General features: G+C 35.9%; 1 protein-coding gene across 1 annotated transcript; it reads left to right on the top strand.

The window, feature by feature from the left end:
- The first annotated feature begins 391 nt into the window (after window positions 1-391).
- LOC107877392 (basic leucine zipper 61) lies at window positions 392-4,244 on the top strand. Its single transcript, XM_016724043.2, has 4 exons — window positions 392-1,071; window positions 1,737-1,827; window positions 1,972-2,098; window positions 3,551-4,244. The coding sequence occupies exons 1-4, from the start codon at window positions 524-526 to the stop codon at window positions 3,691-3,693; spliced, it is 909 nt and encodes a 302-aa protein (XP_016579529.2). The 5' UTR covers window positions 392-523; the 3' UTR covers window positions 3,694-4,244.
- Window positions 4,245-18,113: the final 13,869 nt, after the last annotated feature.

Genomic DNA, 18,113 nt, shown 5'->3' with positions numbered 1-18,113 from the left:
AAAAAATCAAACCTCCTAAAAGTGGATACTCAAATACATTAAATGATAATTTGCATTTGATATATATTTTTTTTTTTAAAAAAAAGACAATTAGTTACACTAAAGCTTTCGCTGCTCTAAGAGTCCGCAAAAGAGTTCAACCACAAAGATTTATTGTATACAATCATACTTTGTACTTTTATCGGAGGTAGTTTTCAAGATTTGAACTCATAACCACATGATATCACGTGACAACAACTTTACTATTTAGTCCAGGGCGCCACTTCAATTATCAAATTATATGATAATGCATGTCAACTGATGTGATCATGTACGAAAATTATTACTATATACAAACATATACATCACACATTTATATTCACATGGTGTAACCAACAAATAGGAATAAATATATTTACCAACTTTACCTCCTAAAATAGATACTCATAATACACCTTATTATCCTTTCTTCATCTTCTCTATATAACCCAAAGTCTCAATTCTTTGCACACAATTGATCACCTTTGCCAATTTTAGTACTTGCATGGCTCAACTACCACCTAAAGTTCCCACCATGGCACATAATTGGCCATTCCAAAACATGCCCCCATTGCCTAATTCTACGACCATCACTATCAACAACCATACTAACAATAATTCCTGGGTCGATGATTTCCTAGATTTCTCGTCGGCCCGGAGGAATTCGCACCGTAGATCAGTTAGCGACCCGATTGCATTCGTGGAGGGTCCGTTTCTCCAACAATGCCGGGTCGCTGGATCGAATATCGGGTTCGATAAATTAGACGATGAACAACTTACTACAATGTTTTCAGATGAATTAGCCAACAATGCACCCACAAGTACGAATTCATCTACACCGTCTGATCAAGTAAGTGAAAATGACGATCAGAAATCAACGGTCCTACCAACAGTTGATGTTAATCAAGTGGTGGTTCAGCCAAACGATGAGCCTGGAGAAGTTGATGATAGTGATAATAATAATAATCAATTATCACCAAGTGCTAAGAAAAATGCTGCTAATGACAATTCTGATAATACTAATTGTATCGTGGATCCAAAGAGGATTAAGAGGTAAGTATTAATGTTTCATCATTTGCATATGTAAATGTTAAATTATGTGGTTTCATCGTCTAAAAGATTAAGCAGTTAGAGAGATAATGATACTATTATTTGTGTAATTATATTTTCAACGTGCCTCCTTGCGTGATTATTTTCATAAATTAACTGAAAAATTATACAGTATATAGTTGAATCACTATGTTTCTTCCTATATTTTTTTTTTATATTTTTAATTTATTTTATGAAAATTCTGAATCTCTTAATGACTTTAAATGTTGTACGGTTATGTTTAATTATGTAACTATATACAGTATATTATATAGTAGGGTTAATTATACAGTATATAGTTGAATCACTATGTTTCTTTCTATGTTTATTTTCTTATATTTTAAAATTATTTTATGAAAATTCTGACTCTCTTAATGCCTTTAAATGTTGTAGGGCCATGTTTAATTATGTAATTAGCTTCGCTAAAAGCTTAAATTAATGATATATTTTTATTTAATTAATTATAGTTCTCAATGAAAATATCGTTAAGAGCAGATCGAATTGGACCAACATGCAGCATCAGCATAATAATATACTAGCTGTTTTTTTTTAAAAATATTCAACAAATTGCAGTTATATATGTTTAGTTTTTAATTAATAAGAGTAATTAACGGTTTTTTTTTTTAAAGGATTTTAGCTAACAGGCAATCAGCTCAGAGATCAAGAGTTAGGAAGTTGCATTACATTTCAGAACTGGAAAGAAGTGTAACCACTCTGCAAGTAAGTGTATAACATATATACTAATATTTTAATTACTGACAACTAATTGTTCATTAATCATAATCATGTGCTTTTAATTAATAATAGTAACTTAGAAAATTAATGCTAATTAATTAAATTCTATTTTTTTTTTTAATCTTTCAGACAGAAGTATCAGCATTGTCACCAAGAGTGGCTTTTTTAGACCATCAAAGGCTGCTTCTGAACGTTGATAATAGTGCACTCAGGCAACGAATTGCAGCTTTGGCTCAAGATAAGATATTTAAAGATGGTAAGATCATGCTTTGTTATCTTTATTAAAAATAGATATTTCATGATATAATTCTAAATAATTGACTCTTTTAAAAAAAAAATAATTATTTTAATTTAGTACTTTATTTTATAAATTTAAGAGAATATTATTATGTTCTTTTAATATTAACATCAAATATCTAAATAAAGTGTATATACTTAAATTTATATTTTTAAAGCATTGTCAATAAGATTAATTTTGTAAAATAGACTCTTAATAAATTTATATTCATATAATCACTTATTCTCAAACTCCATTTAGGGAGAAATGGTTTTCTTTTTCCTTTTTAGGAGTATTTTAGTAATAAGTTCTATAGGAATTGAGCAATCCTATTTGGTGAAATACCCAACGCCAAATTCCTACGTTCGTCAAGGAATTTTAATTTCAAACAAATTTCTAGTTAATAAGCCTAAATATTTTCTTCTTGATGAATCGATTTTTATTTTAGTCATGACAATCTTGATGTTACTGACGATCTTGATGCTAATAACGATATCAATTGTTCGTGGCATTGATATTATTGCTAATATACTGATAAATATTTCATATTAGTGACAGAAGTTATCCGTCACTTATTAATTTTTTTCTTTTGAAAAAAAAATGGTCTGCATATAATCAATGGGAATTCATGAGTAACATAATGAAACGAAAAACATGCATGCAATTCATGATTATTTACACCTGGCCAACCACTTAGTAATCAATTCACCTACATTTCACGTGCTGTGAACAACATTTTTCCTGTTAGTAATGATGATTTAATTTAAGCAAAGCATTATTTGAACTTACTAATTATATCATCGGAAAGTGTATGATTAATGCACTAACCACTCATACTTTTTTGGCGAAGAATAATAATAAACCATAAAATTTATCGTGACAATATTAATAATGTAGTTACACAATTAATTTGTCTATTTAAGGTTCATATGGAGTATTGTACTATTTATAATTTAATCGTTGGAAACAAATTAATGAGGGCCTAGCTACTCATATCAATTTATCATGCGTTAAATGCAATTTAATTCCATACATTATTAGATCACCTATAAAATACATTTATAGTGTAGGGGTAGAATTAGAAGATGCAAGCAAGTTTATCAAATCTCTTTCAATGAAAAATTATAACTTATTTTTAGGTATAACAACGGTTGAATGTTGAATTTCTTTTAACTTTTTTATATGTATTCATTTTTCATATTTTGAATGTCTTTATGAAAATTCTAATTTCCACATTGAACTCACAATGTGTTAAAATATAATAATACCTTGGTTACCATACTCAATAAAGATAGCGTATGGTTTACGTACATTCTGCCTTCTAGAAATTTCACTTATGTGATTTACACTAGACATATTATTATTGTTGTTATCGGTTTATATAAGTTAGTTCTAATAATAATATATTTTTATTTTGTACGAATTTTGCAGCACATCAAGAAGCATTGAAGAAAGAAATTGAGAGATTAAGACAAATTTATCATGAACAAAACATGAAGAAAATCAGCACCACCGCCACCGCCGATGCACCACCGTCAACGGTGGCACCGATGAGTTGCACTGAAGAAGAGTAAGCTTCTTTAAAATGTATTGCTCCATGCTAACCTACGCCTTCACATGATTTTAGGAAATTAATTCCTACTTTTATTTAAAATAGTAGTTGGAAGAAAAATTCACTTGATATTTGGGAAAAGGGAAAAGAAAAAAAAAAAAGCAAACCCAAAGTTTGCTTTATTTGTATTTTATTGTGTGACTAATTTTTTCTATTATTTATTATTTTACTGGTCTACTACCATTTAATTTTTTTTGGTCATGTTAGGGTTTAAATTGAGTCAATTTAATTTGTGACTGATTTGTGGTTCTTGTATTTTATTTTTGATTGTACAAGAAAAAAGGGGTGGTTTATTTAGGGTTTTCCATATGGTTTGGAATTTTAACATTGTAATTTGTAAGGGTAGTATTTGGTTGTTAATTTTGATGAATTTTTCTATTGTAATTTAATTTCCTTATAGTTTTGGTATAATAACTTATATACCTTCTTGATTTGTTCTTAAGGAATGTAAGGACAAATGAGGAAAGAAAACATAAGGAAAAATTTGAATGAAGAAGTTGTTTTAGATGTTTATTCCTTTATTCATGTTTATTTTTTATTTATTTTTTCATATATAAGAGGTACCATGATCATTACTAGTCTACTATGATTAATAATTGGACCCATATCACAAAGAATGTGGTGCAGCGGATGAGATTGTTTTTCCCTTAATCATAAGTCTCGGGTTCGAGCTATGGGTATGGACAAATCCTTGGTAGAGAATGCTTCCCTCTAATGGGCCCTACGCAGTGCGAATTCGGATTAGTCAAACTCCAATACGAATATCGGATACCAAATGAAAAACCAAAAATATATTAATAATACTAATAATAATTGGACCCATAAAGACTTTTTTTTCTCTTGTTTCAATCGATGTGTTTTCTATTTCATAAAATTTGATTTTTTTAGTTAGCTCAAATAAGGCAATTTTACTTTTGCTCAAGAAATTGAAGCATTTTTCTCAACAATAGTAATTGAGTATGGGTGCATAGCTTTATGAATATGGATTTTAGTATGATGTTTGAGCAAAAAATATTTTTAGAAACGGAGGGAGTAACTTGGCATGCACTAAAACAATGAATACCAAACATTTTTCTTTTCACATGTCATTTACTTAATAACTTAAAATGATTAATTAATTAATATAATACATCATATTATCTTAGTTTATTGCTTGATTGTGGATTTAGTGCATGAATAGAAGGCAAAATTAGCTTCTACTATGTCGGCTTTGTAAGTTGAACACTTCAACTTACATGTTTGTCATCTGGACTCCTGAACCCACTAAAAAGCAATATTTTAAACATTTTTTTTGCATACGTAGCATTAAAATGTTGAGGTGGACAACGCGTGATCACACGCAATTTTTTGAGAGCGTGATTAAATTAAAAAAAATATTTATAATATTTAAATAATTTAAAAAATAGTAAATTAAAAAAAAACTAAAAATCCCTCCCCCTTGTTCCAGCACATCCCCGCCCCTGCCGTCTCCCACGTCACCCTAATGATACGAGAAAAACAACGGAAACACGAAATCAGTCCAAAAATAGTCCACAAAATGGAAGAAATCCGTGAACCCTTTTGGAGAAAAGTCTTGGTTTCCCAAGAACACAATAACAAGAGGATAATAAGGTATTTATTACACCAAATCAGCGGACAACAAACTAGATTAACAACATAAGATGATGAACAAGAAGATTCAAGATTCGGATTTAACAATAACAACAAGAACACAAGATTACAACACAAACACTAAACAAGACTACAAGAAGGTAAAAGGATAAATAGTTAGACAAATTGAAGGTATAGTACTCAAAAGTCTATTCCACTCTTGGACCTTTAACATCACACACAACAAATACCTTACTCTTACGTTGGCACAGGAGTGACCTCGATCTCCCAAGCATCCAACGTTTCCATGCTTGAGTCCAACACGAGTGAATCCACACTCAATGTTGATTTTCCTAGTTACAAGTTTTGGCCATGGGGGCCTCTCTCACAAGAGAGAGAGTTTCAAGTGTTACAACTTCAATATTCAACAAAAACTAATGACTAAAACCCTACATCATTCTATTTATAGTGTGTTACAAATAATAGGTAAAATGATCAAAAGGTCCCTTTAATGAAATGTGACTAAGGGCGCCCTTGGAGTGCAAGTTTAGGGTCGGTTTTGGTGTGATCCAAGGTCTTCTCCACACTTCACTTGGATGCTTTATTGGACGGGTCCAATGAATTCTCATATACGTGCATCCTTGTGGTCGTACCCGTATCATCCTCCCCTTCTTGAAAAAAGATTCGACCTCGAATCCGTACCTCGCAAAATCAAGAGAAGACAACAAGCACACATCCTCAAGACATGAGGGGTTAGGGTTAGCAAAATGCACACATCATATTTCATGCCAAGGGGAGGAGGGTGTACAAACTTGGAGTATATCCATGGGTCCTTTGTGTTGAACATAAAAAGCTTAGTACAAAAGACACAAAGGAAGTGGTCATCATCCACAAAAAGAGATAAGGAAGAACTTTGTCTTCCTTCATTAGCACCCACAACCAAACATTTCTTGTCGTCTTGACCAAGCATTAAGTGGGGAGTGTAGAGATTTCACATTCCACGAGGGTGTCGGGATCAAATGGAAAAATTAGCCAAGGTCCTAAGTCGAGGCTAACACTCCCTTACCCTAGAATGTCACTCCCATACTCACACACAAAAATATTTTCATACACTTGATCTCCATGTACAAAACTAATTGCAATGCTTTTACCACACAAGATGTTCAAAGAGTCATGTGCATTATCAAGATCAATTCTATAGAGATCATCACTAACTTGAGAATTTTTAAGCACACTATTCACATGCTCAAGTAGTGAACTACATTTAAGAGTAAATTGATCATCATGCACACTAAGAGTACTACCAAGAGTACACATTTCCTAGACTACACATTCCTTTCCCATAAGAGTACTCTCATCTTTCAAGAAGAGATTTCCATCTTTAGGAGAAATATTGTCACACCATAGTGGTTTAGCATATCAGCTATAGCCTTCAAGGCAAGCTATACCATCATTTTCACCACTAGGTTCATTAGGAGTGTTTATATCATCTTCAAACAAAACATTATACCTAAAGAGATCACGATCTATCTCACGGACAGATTTGGAACTACCAAGTGCTTCGCTCTCTATAAGTTCACTATCAAGTACCAAAGATATTGCAATCTCCTCTTTACCTTGGTGTGGGTCGGGGTAGCCCACCTCTTCCTTCGGGAAGCTCTCGGCACAAGGTGTTTGGACAAGGAAAGTTGGATTTTGTGGGATAAGTTTAGTTAACAATTGGCGTAGCCTTTTCACGTGCCATTTCATTTCTTTAATATCGTCATTGATGCGATCAAACACGGCATCAAGATTAGTGGCAGCCATGGTACCTAAACCAAAGGTTAACAACAAACAACAAAACAAACTTGTTAGTTCAAAATGCCTCACCACACTCTCACTCTCGGTTTTACCTCACACTTGATTTCACAAGTGTTGAAAACCGGCTTGTATTTCGTGAGTGATTGAGGGTCGAGTCTACTATTGTTCGGAATGGATTTTCATTTGAGCTGACTCAAAGAAAATTTTTTTACGAACTTGAACCAACAAGATACAAAGAATTCACAAAAGAGAAAAGCACACAACAAACGTTTAACACGAATAAACGAACACAAAGACTAACTAACAATCTAGTAGATGAGTACTAGTTTACCAATTAGTATTGGTGCCAATGATGATGTGGCAACACGTAATTGGTTTTGGTTTCTAACATTTTTTTTGTTGTCCGATTTCGAGTCTTGGTCAATTTATAATTTAGAAATTGGTGGAATTTGTTTTAAGGAGGGAAATTCAAACAAGTCTTGGAGCCTTTTTAAAGTCAAGTTTTCAAGACTTTGACTTTCTTGTACTTCTCCTTATAACATAGGCCCTTGTTTTATGGAAAGTTGTTGGAAAGTGGTTGAGATGTGATTGACTATTTGATGAGTGATGGGAAGTCTTTCAAGACTACCAAAACTTCACCCCTTTTTCCTTCACCTTTATAGATCTAATGTTCACTTTATATGAACAAGCTATGAAGGTTGTGAAGAACTTCAAGAACAACATCAACAATCACCAAGAACAACCAACAACAATCTCCAAAAATACCACAATTTTCACACGACCAACTTTCAATTTTCACAATACAATATCTTCAACACTTGGCCAAGACAACTACAATTTTAACAAAATGGTTCTTAGGCCACCAATGAACAACAATATCATGTGGCCAAGCTTAGAACAACAACAAGATGAAGACCACAAGGCCAAAACAGTCCACCACAACAATGTTTCAACAACAATTCGGCCAAGCCTTATGTTCACGAAAACAACACCAACATTTTAAGCTCAAACTTAGATTTAGACTCAAGAGTGTTAGATATGAAGAAAACTAACACTAGAAATAACAAAACAAGTAAAAATCTCGGCCAAGACACAGCTATAACACAATTTCGGCCAAGAACACAAAATGGACAGATTTGCTTCTTTTTTATTTTTCAGTTTTCTAACACTTTTTTTTTTAATTTTCTATCAAGCAAGCCCAAGATTGATCTTGTAGGAACAATATCAAGCCATTATTTGATACCAAATGATACGATAAAAATAATGGAAACACGAAATCAGTCCAAAAATAGTACACAAAATAAAAGAAATCCGTGAACCCTTTTGGAGACAAGTCTTGGTTTCCCAAGAACACAATAACAAGAAGATAATAAGGTATTTGTTACACCAAATTAGTGGATAAAAACCTAGATTAACAACATAAGATGATGAACAAGAAGACACAAGATTTGGATTTAACAATAACAACAAGAACACAAGATTACAACAGAAATACTAAACAAGACTACAAGAAGGTAAAAGGATAAATAGTTAGACAAATTGAAGGTATAATCTTAAAAATCCAAAAGTCTATTCCACTCTTGGACCTTTAACATCACACACAACAAATATCTAACTCTTACGTTGGCACAAGAGTGACCTCGATCTCCCAAGCATCCAACGTTTCCAAGCTTGAGTCCAACACGAGTGAATCCACACTCAATGTTGATTTCCCTAGTTATAAGTTTTGGCCATGGGGGCCTTTCTCACAAGAGAGAGAGTTTTAAGTGTTACAACTTCAATATTCAACAAAAACTAATGACTAAAACCCTACATCATTCTATTTATAGTGTGTTACAAATAATAGGTAAAATGACCAAAAGGTCCCTTTAATGAAATGTGACCAAGGGCGCCCTTGGAGTGCAAGTTTAGGGTCGGTTTTGGTGTGATCAAAGGTCTTCTCCACACTTCACTTGGATGCTTTATTTGACGGTTCCAATGCATTCTCACATAGGTGCATCCTCGCGGCCGTACCCGTATCATCACCCCACTATGTCCACCACCTTACCCTATCCCCCACCTTCTCCATCCCCTCCACGCCGTCCACCACCGTCAACCCATTATCACGCCATCTAAAACCATCATTTCTCCGTTTACCTGCCTCCACCAATTTCCCCATTCAGCCAAAACAACAATTTCTCCGTTCATCTGCCACCGCCACAATGAATACCCCAAAACCATCCCAGTCCTATCCAGGCCCCCCACCCCCTTTCAGCCCTATTCAACCCCCCCTCTTAGCCCTGTCCAGCCCCTCCCCACCCCAGCCCAGCCCTCAACCCTATTCAGAAATTTCTAACCAATAACCCACCATTTCTTTCAACCATCATCACTTTCAATTGTAGACACGTAATTTTGTCCCTCTCCGAAAGCATTTTTACCGTTTAACCCCGTCTTACTGTGCACCCTTGCCCATGTGATAACACCCCACAAAAATACAAAAGTAATCAAATGCATAATAAATTTAATCTTATCCTAACTAATTTTTTACACCTCACCACCCCATACCCCTACACCTATGCTGACGTGTTTCCATTTTTGTTGTTTTTTGCAACAATACAAAAGAGGAAGGCATGGACCACTACTAAGGCCTTTTTCTTTTCCATTAACAAAAACACAATATAGATTTTATTTCCACTCACGAGGATCTCACCAGAAAGATTCCTTTTTTTTTCCAATTTATAAAGATATACATCCATATATACAGTAAAGAGAAAAAATGGCATGAGAGGGGAGGATGATTGGGAACACAAAAAAAAAGGACTCCATATTTTTCTTTCTTCTACACAAGAAACAGAAGGAACCACACAAGACACCTATAGAGACTTCATTCTTTTTTCTTATTATATTCACTCTCGCAACACGCACAAATACCCACACACTCAATCGCCACACATAGAAATAGAGAAGAGAGACAAATTTAGAAAAAAAATGATCTGGGTTTCTTTTTTTTCACCATCATTCACGCACGCAGTGACACCAGTGAGAGGGAGAAATTAAGAGATGGGGCAGATAGAGAATAAGAGATTCAAGCGATGAAGAGATCATGAGATCGGAGAGAGAAAGAGAAGGGCAGTGGTAAGCTGAAAATGATCGGATAGAGAGAGAGAGAGAAGAATCGAAGAGAGGGGTGTTTCTCCGGAGAGTTTAGTCGTTGTTCCGTCATAAACCACCGAGATATGACACAACCAGCAGAAAATCCAATCTGAACTCACACCAAATGACACTACTATTCTGTTTTTCTTTTGGGTTATCGAGGGTCTCCTTTCGAATTGGATTTCAAGAGATTTTTGCATCTAGTTGGTTCGAGGTTCGAATTGAGGCGGGTTAGTTGATCGAGGTTTTCGGGTCCGGTTGTATCACCCAATTGTATAATTTGCACAATAAAGCTCGATTTGAGGTTCAATTCTATCTCGTTCTCATTTTGATTTCATTATATATGCGTGATTGGTTAGTGTGAAGCATGATATAAATACTTGGGTGCTATTGATTTATTTGTTTGGTTTTGTTGATAATGATTGTGGATTGTTAAAGTAGTGATCGTGAATTGTAGGAATTTGGAGAATTAATTTGGGGGTGAGAATTGAAAACTTGATATAATTGGTGAATTTTGGTTAATTTGATTCATTGGTTGTTTGACTTGAAACGAACGTTAATTGAACTTGATAGTATCATGATACATCGATTACGTTAATTGAACTTGATAGTATCATGATACGTCGATTGGTGTAGGCAAACATAGTTTGGTAGGCAAAGTTTAGAGTTTGTGGCTTTGGTTGAATATTGGAAATTCCGTGGAATGTTTGAAATTTTGTTGAATAGTTTGATTTTCTCGCACTAAAAATGTATTCATTTGGCCGGGGAATGGCTCGAGGAATTTGTATTGATTTATCCGGGGAATTCTCCAAAGTACCTTGTACTTGAAGGACATTCGTGATGAAGGCCGAGGCGTCGGGTAGTGCATAGTGTAGGATTAGTTTAGAATAGAATAGGTTTTACATTTCCGTATATTTTTATTTTTGGACTGTATAATTTGACAGGACATTATATTTTTAGGATTTCTTTTGTTGGTGTTTGTTTGTTTAAGTGTTGTGTGTTTTATGTGGTTTATACACTTTGTGTCGAATTAGCCGATATGCTCCACCAAGCGACCGTGGTCGAACCACGGGATCGAGGGGTGCCTAACACCTTCCTCTCGGTCAACAGAATTCCTTAGGCGGAATCTCTGTTCGCAGACCAGTTTAAAGAGTCAAGTCGTTTTGAAAAAGATTTTCCAAAGGTGACTTGGCACACCCGATTATGCCAAGTGGCGACTCTGAGTTTTGAATATAAATAATCCTTTTTTGAAATAAATTTTTCATCTTTTGTCACTTTAATAATAAAAATACCTTCGACCTATACAATATAATTTTTCGGGAGTTAAAAAGGGGGTGTGACAGCTCTGACGACTCTGCTGGAGACTTTTCAGAATTCGAGCTTATTTTTTTGGAGTTGTATTGGCTTAGTTTGAGATTATGGGTGTAAACATTGTTTGTGTTATCGTTTGTTGTTTATTTTATCATTGTCGAGTGCTTACATGCTCTTTGTTTATAATTTTTCTCTTATTTTCAACATTACTTCCGATAATGGGAAAGTCTTTTATTGAAGTCTTCAAAATGGGAGAGATAATAGAAGACGGAATCAAGACTGGCCGAATAGTGAGTTTTGCCGTGTTGAAAGCCATCACATAAGTGATTCAAGGTGGATCTGGCGCGTTCAAAGGTAAAAAGAAGAAAGAGGACATGGCGACCGTTGTTGCTGGACCCCATTTCTATCCCAAAAGATCGCCTCGCCCCTATCCCCAATCCCAAGCCCAAGCCTATGTCCAAGCTCCATATATTTTTCCCCACCATTACTACCCTCTGCAAAACCCACCATATGCCATTCCACTCCCTCCACACCTAGTATATAGTGCACAACCATATGCCCAAATCCCTTCTTACTCGCAATGGCGTGTACAAGCTCCAGAAAATCGTCTATCAGCTCTACCAAATTACCAAAACCCCTCTAGACCCATTTTCCAACCCAGGCCTGAGTACAAGAAAGAGAAGGCGGTAAAAAATTAGTTCACGGCTCTCGGGGAGATATATGCTAACTTGTTTGATAGATTGAGAAAGATGAAGGTCTTAAGCCCGATTTAAGAAAGGCTTTCAAATCCACCTCACAGGAATCTTGATTATTCTTTAAGATGTGTATATTGTTATGACATGCCAGGCCATGATATCGAAAAATACTGGTATTTAAAGAGAGTTGTCTAAGAATTAATCGATGTAAATCAGATTTTGGTCCAGGGCGCGAAGGTTCCAAACATTAACCAGAATCCGTTGTCAACCCATGATGAAACTAATATGTTAGAATTGATATATGATGGGAAAGAGTTGTCAAGGTTTTATAAGTCTATTGTCAGAATACAGACCAATGAGGATAAATCAGTGAATGTGGCGAACTCACTGAAAGTAATATCATTGATTCAGGAAGAAACGGGAGAAGATAAAGTCCAAGAGAGCAAAAAAAACCGTCATCACAGTACAGGGTGCCAGAAAAGATATCGATTTAAGTCAGGACAAACCAAAGTTGACGGTGGTAGGAGCTCCGGGTAAGCCTATCTTGACGGTGAAAGGTGCATTTGCAGCGCCTATTATCATTAAACCAGTGATCCAACCTCCGATAGTTGATATGAAAAAGGTTCCCTGGAACTATAAGCGAACTGTGATGACCTAGTAGAGGAAGGAAGTAGTGGAAAATATAGATGAGGTAGGGGGTTTGACTCGGTCAGGAAGATGTTTTGTGCCTGAAAGTTTAAGGAAGTCCAATCCAATTGGGAGTGGACCTTCATCTATCAAAAAGCCTGTCACTGAAGAAGAAGCCGAAGAATTTTTGAAAAAGATAAAATTGCCGGAGTATTCAATAATAGATCAGTTGAAGAAGACCCCTGCTCAAATTTCCCTCTTATCATTGTTATTGCATTCCAAGGAACATCGTGATATTATATTGAAGGTATTAAATGAATCATATGTTCCTAGTGAGTTTACAGTAAATCAGCTTGACAAAATGGTTAGAAAAATCTTTGAGGTCAATCTGATTAGCTTCTCTGATGATGAATTTCCAATTGAAGGTACGGGGCATAATCGGGGGCTTTATATAATCGTGAAGTATGAAGATTTCTACGTCACTCATGTCTTGATTAACGTAGGTTCTGGCGCAAATATTTGCCCTATTTCCACTTGTAAAAATTGATCATTGGTGTTGAGAGTATCAGGCCCAACAATGTATGTGTCAAGGCTTTCGATGGAGCAAAGTCCAACTCCATTGGCGAAATAGAACTAATTTTGATTATAGGGCCTGTTGAATTCACCCTAGATTTTCAAGTATTGAACATCGACTCTTCTTACAATCTATTGTTGGTAAGACCATAGATCCACAAGGCCAAGGCGGTTGCATCTACACTGCACCAGATGATCAAGTTTGAGCATGATAGGCAAGAAGTGGTTATTCACAGTCCCTTGTCTCTAATTGAAGCAAACAATGTAGAGGAGACATTTGTCTATCAAACTTTTAATACAGTGCCAGTAGATCGTATCCTTGAAGGACAAGTTATTTCGGGACCACAATTGTCTTCCGTTTCTATCATGAAGGTGAGAACATGGGCATTTTTGGTATCATCCGTCCCATATGTCCGAGAGAGAACATGGGCATTTTTGGTCTGGGATTTGAGCCTACGGTTGAAGATTTGAAGAAGGCCAAAGGAAGGAAAAAGGAAACATGGTCACTCCCTTGCCCAATGCCGCTACTCAGTGAATTATTTATCAAGAGCAATGTCACGAAACCTGTAGAATTTAAAGCTGAATTGGTTGATGACTTCCAGAACTTGCTGATTGATATTGACATGGTTGAAGCAAGAGAGGGTACCAGTAAGGTAGACGTGCAGTTCATAGGTCCTGAGGTCCAGCTCAACGATTGGGAAGTCACTCCTCTCCCCGTCAGGAGGGAGTTTTGGTAGTTTATTTTGTTTTTTTTCTATTTATCTGAATTATTCCAGGGTTATAATTCAGAATTTAGCTTGTTTATATTTTGTTGTCATTTGTGTTTAAACCCTCATATCTTTCCCTTTTAATGAAATACAATGTCCCCTTATTTTGTGTCGAATATATTTTATTTTTGTCTTTTTCTTTATACAGTTCTCTTTATACTGATTCTAATGACATGACATGACATGCGGAATTTTCAGCTTGATCTTAAAATCCAAACTAATCAAGATATAATAAAGCAAGAGGGGGAATATGTGAAGAAGAGGCACCAGAAGAAATAAGCAAAGAGTTGGAACAGTTTGAAGACAAGCGTAATCCTAATTTGAATGAAACTGAGCCAATTAATCTAGGGAATCAAGAAGATGTTAGGGAAACTAAAATCGGTGTACATGCTTTGCCACAGCTAAAAGATGGAATGATTCAAGCATTAATTGATTATGGATGTTTTTGCATGGTCTTATGATGATATGCCTGGTTTAAGCATTGAATTAGTGGCCCGTAATTGCCAACTGATCCCGCATTCCCCCCATCAAACAAAAGTTGAGGAAGTTTAAGACTGATCTAAGTATCAAAATCAAAGAGGAAATCATGAAACAACTTAAAGACAAAGTCATTCGAGTGGCCTGTTATCCCACATGGTTATCCAATATTGTTCTTGTCCCAAAGAAAGATGGTAAAATTCGAGTATGTGTTGATTACCGTTATTTGAACAGAGCAAGTCCAAAGGATGATTTTTCACTGCCCAACATCCATATTTTGTTGGACAATTGTGCTAAACATGAGGTAGCCTCTTTTGTGGATTGCTATGTCGGATACCACCAGATCATTATGGATGAGGAAGACACGGAAAAGACATCTTTTATCACACCATGGGGGACTTATTGTTATCGAGTGATGTTATTCGGTTTGAAGAATATTGGAGAAACATACATGAGAGCCATGACCACCATGTTTCATGATATGATGCATAAGGAGATTGAAGTCTATGTAGATGATGTAATTATTAAATCAAAGAGTCAGGATAACCATGTTAAAGATTTAAGAAAGTTCTTTGGGAGGCTTCGCAGGTATAATCTCAAGCTCAATCCGGCAAAATGTGTATTTAGAGTTTTGTCTGGAAAGCTATTGGGGTTTGTAGTCATCCATCGGGGAATTAAATTGGATCCCTCAAATATCAAAGCCATCTAGGATTTGGCTCCGCCCAAGAATAGGACAGAGGTGATGAGTTTGCTGGGTAGATTGAACTATATCAGTAGGTTCATTGCTTAACTCACAACCATTTGCGAGCCCCTTTTCAAGTTGCTGAAGAAGAGTGTTGCGGTTGATCGGACTGAAGAATGCCAGGAAGCATTTGATTAAATCAAAAGACATCTATCAAATCCGCCCGTGCTGGTACCACCGGAGCCTGGTAGGCCTTTGATCTTATATTTATCAGTCATGGATAATTTCTTCGGTTGTGTCTTGGGTCAGCATAATGTCACAGGATAAAATGGAGCAAGCTATTTATTACCTTAGCAAGAAATTCACAACATATGAAGCCAAGTACACACTTCTTTAAAGGACGTGTTGTGCCCTGACTTGGGTAGCACAGAAGTTGAAGCATTATCTTTCATCCTATACTACTTATATCATCTCTCTCATGGATTCGCTGAAGTATGTATTTTAGAAGCCTATGCCAATGGGTCGATTGGCAAAGTAGCAAATATTGCTTACCGAGTTTGACATTGTATATGTGACTCGAACCGCCATGAAAGACCAAGCCTTAGCAGATCATCTTGCTGAGAATCCCATTGATTAAGAGTATGAGCCATTAAAAACATATTTTCCTGATGAAGAGGTATTGTGTGTCGATGAAGTCATTATAGATATTGATCCAAGTTGGAAGTTGTTCTTTGATGGAGCTATCAACATGAAAGGAGTCAAAGTAGGTGCAGTTCTTATATATGAGGCGGGGCAATATTTTTCGGTAACAGCGCAACTTTAATTTTACTGTACCAATAACATGGCAAAATATGAAGCTTGCATTCTGGGTTTGAGGCTAGCTGTTGATATGGGAGTCCAGGAACTATTAGTGTTGGGGGATTCAGATTTAATCGTCCATCAGATTCAAGGTGATTGGGAGACGCGAGATTTAAAGCTAATACTGTATCGACAATGCTTCAAAGATCTATGTCAACAGTTTGTGTCTGTAAAGTTTAGGCATATTCCAAGAATTCACAATGAGATTTTTTATGCGTTGACCACTTTGTCTTCGATACTTTAACATCCTGATAAGGCCTATATCGATCCAGTGCATATACAGAGCCGTGATCAACACGCTTATTGTAATGCAGTTGAAGATGAGCTCGATGGTGGACCTTGGTTCTTTGATATCAAGCAGTACATCCAGTCAAAAAAATACCCAGCACATGCCACCAATGATCAAAAGAGGACTATTAGGCGTTTGGCTAGTGGATTTTTCTTGAGCGGGGAAGTCTTATACAAGAGAACCCCAGATCTGGGACTTTTGAGGTGTGTAGATGCAAAAGAAGCTTCGGCAATCATGGTTGAAGTTCACTCTGGAGTATGCGGGCCTCATATGAACGGTTATGTCTTATCAAAAAAGATTCTTAGAGCGGGTTATTACTGGCTTACTATGGAGAGAGATTCTATTCGATTTGTTTGAAAGTGTCATCAATGTCAGGTACACAGTGATCTGATACATTCTCCTCCTGCTGAGTTGCATGAATGGCTGCTCCATGGCCTTTTGTAGCTTGGGGAATGGACGTGATGGGACCGATTGAGCCAAAAGCATCAAATGGGCATAGATTCATTCCGGTGGCCATTGATTACTTCACAAAGTGGGTAGAAGCAGTAACTTTCAAGTCAGTGACAAAGAAAATGGTAGTAGATTTTGTTCATGCCACATCATTTGTAGGTTTGGAATTTCTAAGATGGTCATTATAGACAATGCTGCCAATCTCAATAGTCATTTGATGCAAGAAGTGTGTCAACTATTTAAGATCGCACATCAAAATTTCACTCCATATCATCCAAAGGCTAATAGCGCTGTGGAAGCTGCTAATAAAAATATCAAGAAAATATTACGGAAAATGGTACAAGGGTATAGACAATGGTATGAGAAGTTGCTATTTGCATTGCTAGGTTATTGCACTACTGTTCGCACTTCAACAGGGGCAACTTCATATTTATTGATGTATGGGACAAAAGCAGTCGTCCCTACAGAAGTTGAAATTTCCTCTCTTCGAGTCATTGTGAAAGCAGAGATTGATGATGATGAATGGGTCAAAACTCGACTGGAACAATTGAGTTTGATTGAGGAAAAAAGGCTAGCGTCGGTATGTCATGGCCAATTGTATCAGAAGAGAATGGCTAGAGCATATAACAAAAAGGTATGACCCAGGCAGCGAAATATAAGTTCTCCCCAAACTGGCAAGGTCCCTTCATTGTGAAGAAAGTGTTGCCCAATGAAGCCTTATATTTGACAGATATTGAAGGCAAAATGGTAGAAATGGCTATTAATGCTGATGCGGTCAAAAGATATTATGTATGATATTTTATCCTTTGTTGATTTTATTGCATGTTTAGTACTTGCATTTTTGAAGATTGATATGATGAAGGCATTTTATTCTTCTATCCAAACATTGTGTCATCCTTTGTTTACCCGTTTGAGCTTAGTTTTATTTTTCTTTCATATCCCTTTTTTGGAATCAAAATAGTGTCAAAGATAAATGTTAGGAAAATAAGAATAAAATAAAGAGTTCAAAAATAAAAGAAAAAAAAAGAGAAGAAAAAAAATCAAATCAAAACAAAGAACAAGCTGATGGAACTACGTGCGACCTGATTCTACTCGCTTGAGAGTGAGATACGTAGGCTGCCCTATTCGGGC

The sequence above is a fragment of the Capsicum annuum genome, chromosome 7 (assembly GCF_002878395.1).
Source record: "Capsicum annuum cultivar UCD-10X-F1 chromosome 7, UCD10Xv1.1, whole genome shotgun sequence".
NCBI lineage: Eukaryota > Viridiplantae > Streptophyta > Magnoliopsida > Solanales > Solanaceae > Capsicum > Capsicum annuum.
This window is presented reverse-complemented; position numbering and strand designations above follow the sequence as displayed.

Coding starts and splice junctions, on each gene's coding strand:
- LOC107877392 (XM_016724043.2), top strand. CDS start 524: ATGGCTCAACTACCACCTAAAGTTCCCACCATGGCACATAATTGGCCA. Junction 1,828..1,971: donor GAAGTGTAACCACTCTGCAA/GTAAGTGTATAA, acceptor TTAATCTTTCAG/ACAGAAGTATCAGCATTGTC. Junction 2,099..3,550: donor AGATAAGATATTTAAAGATG/GTAAGATCATGC, acceptor CGAATTTTGCAG/CACATCAAGAAGCATTGAAG.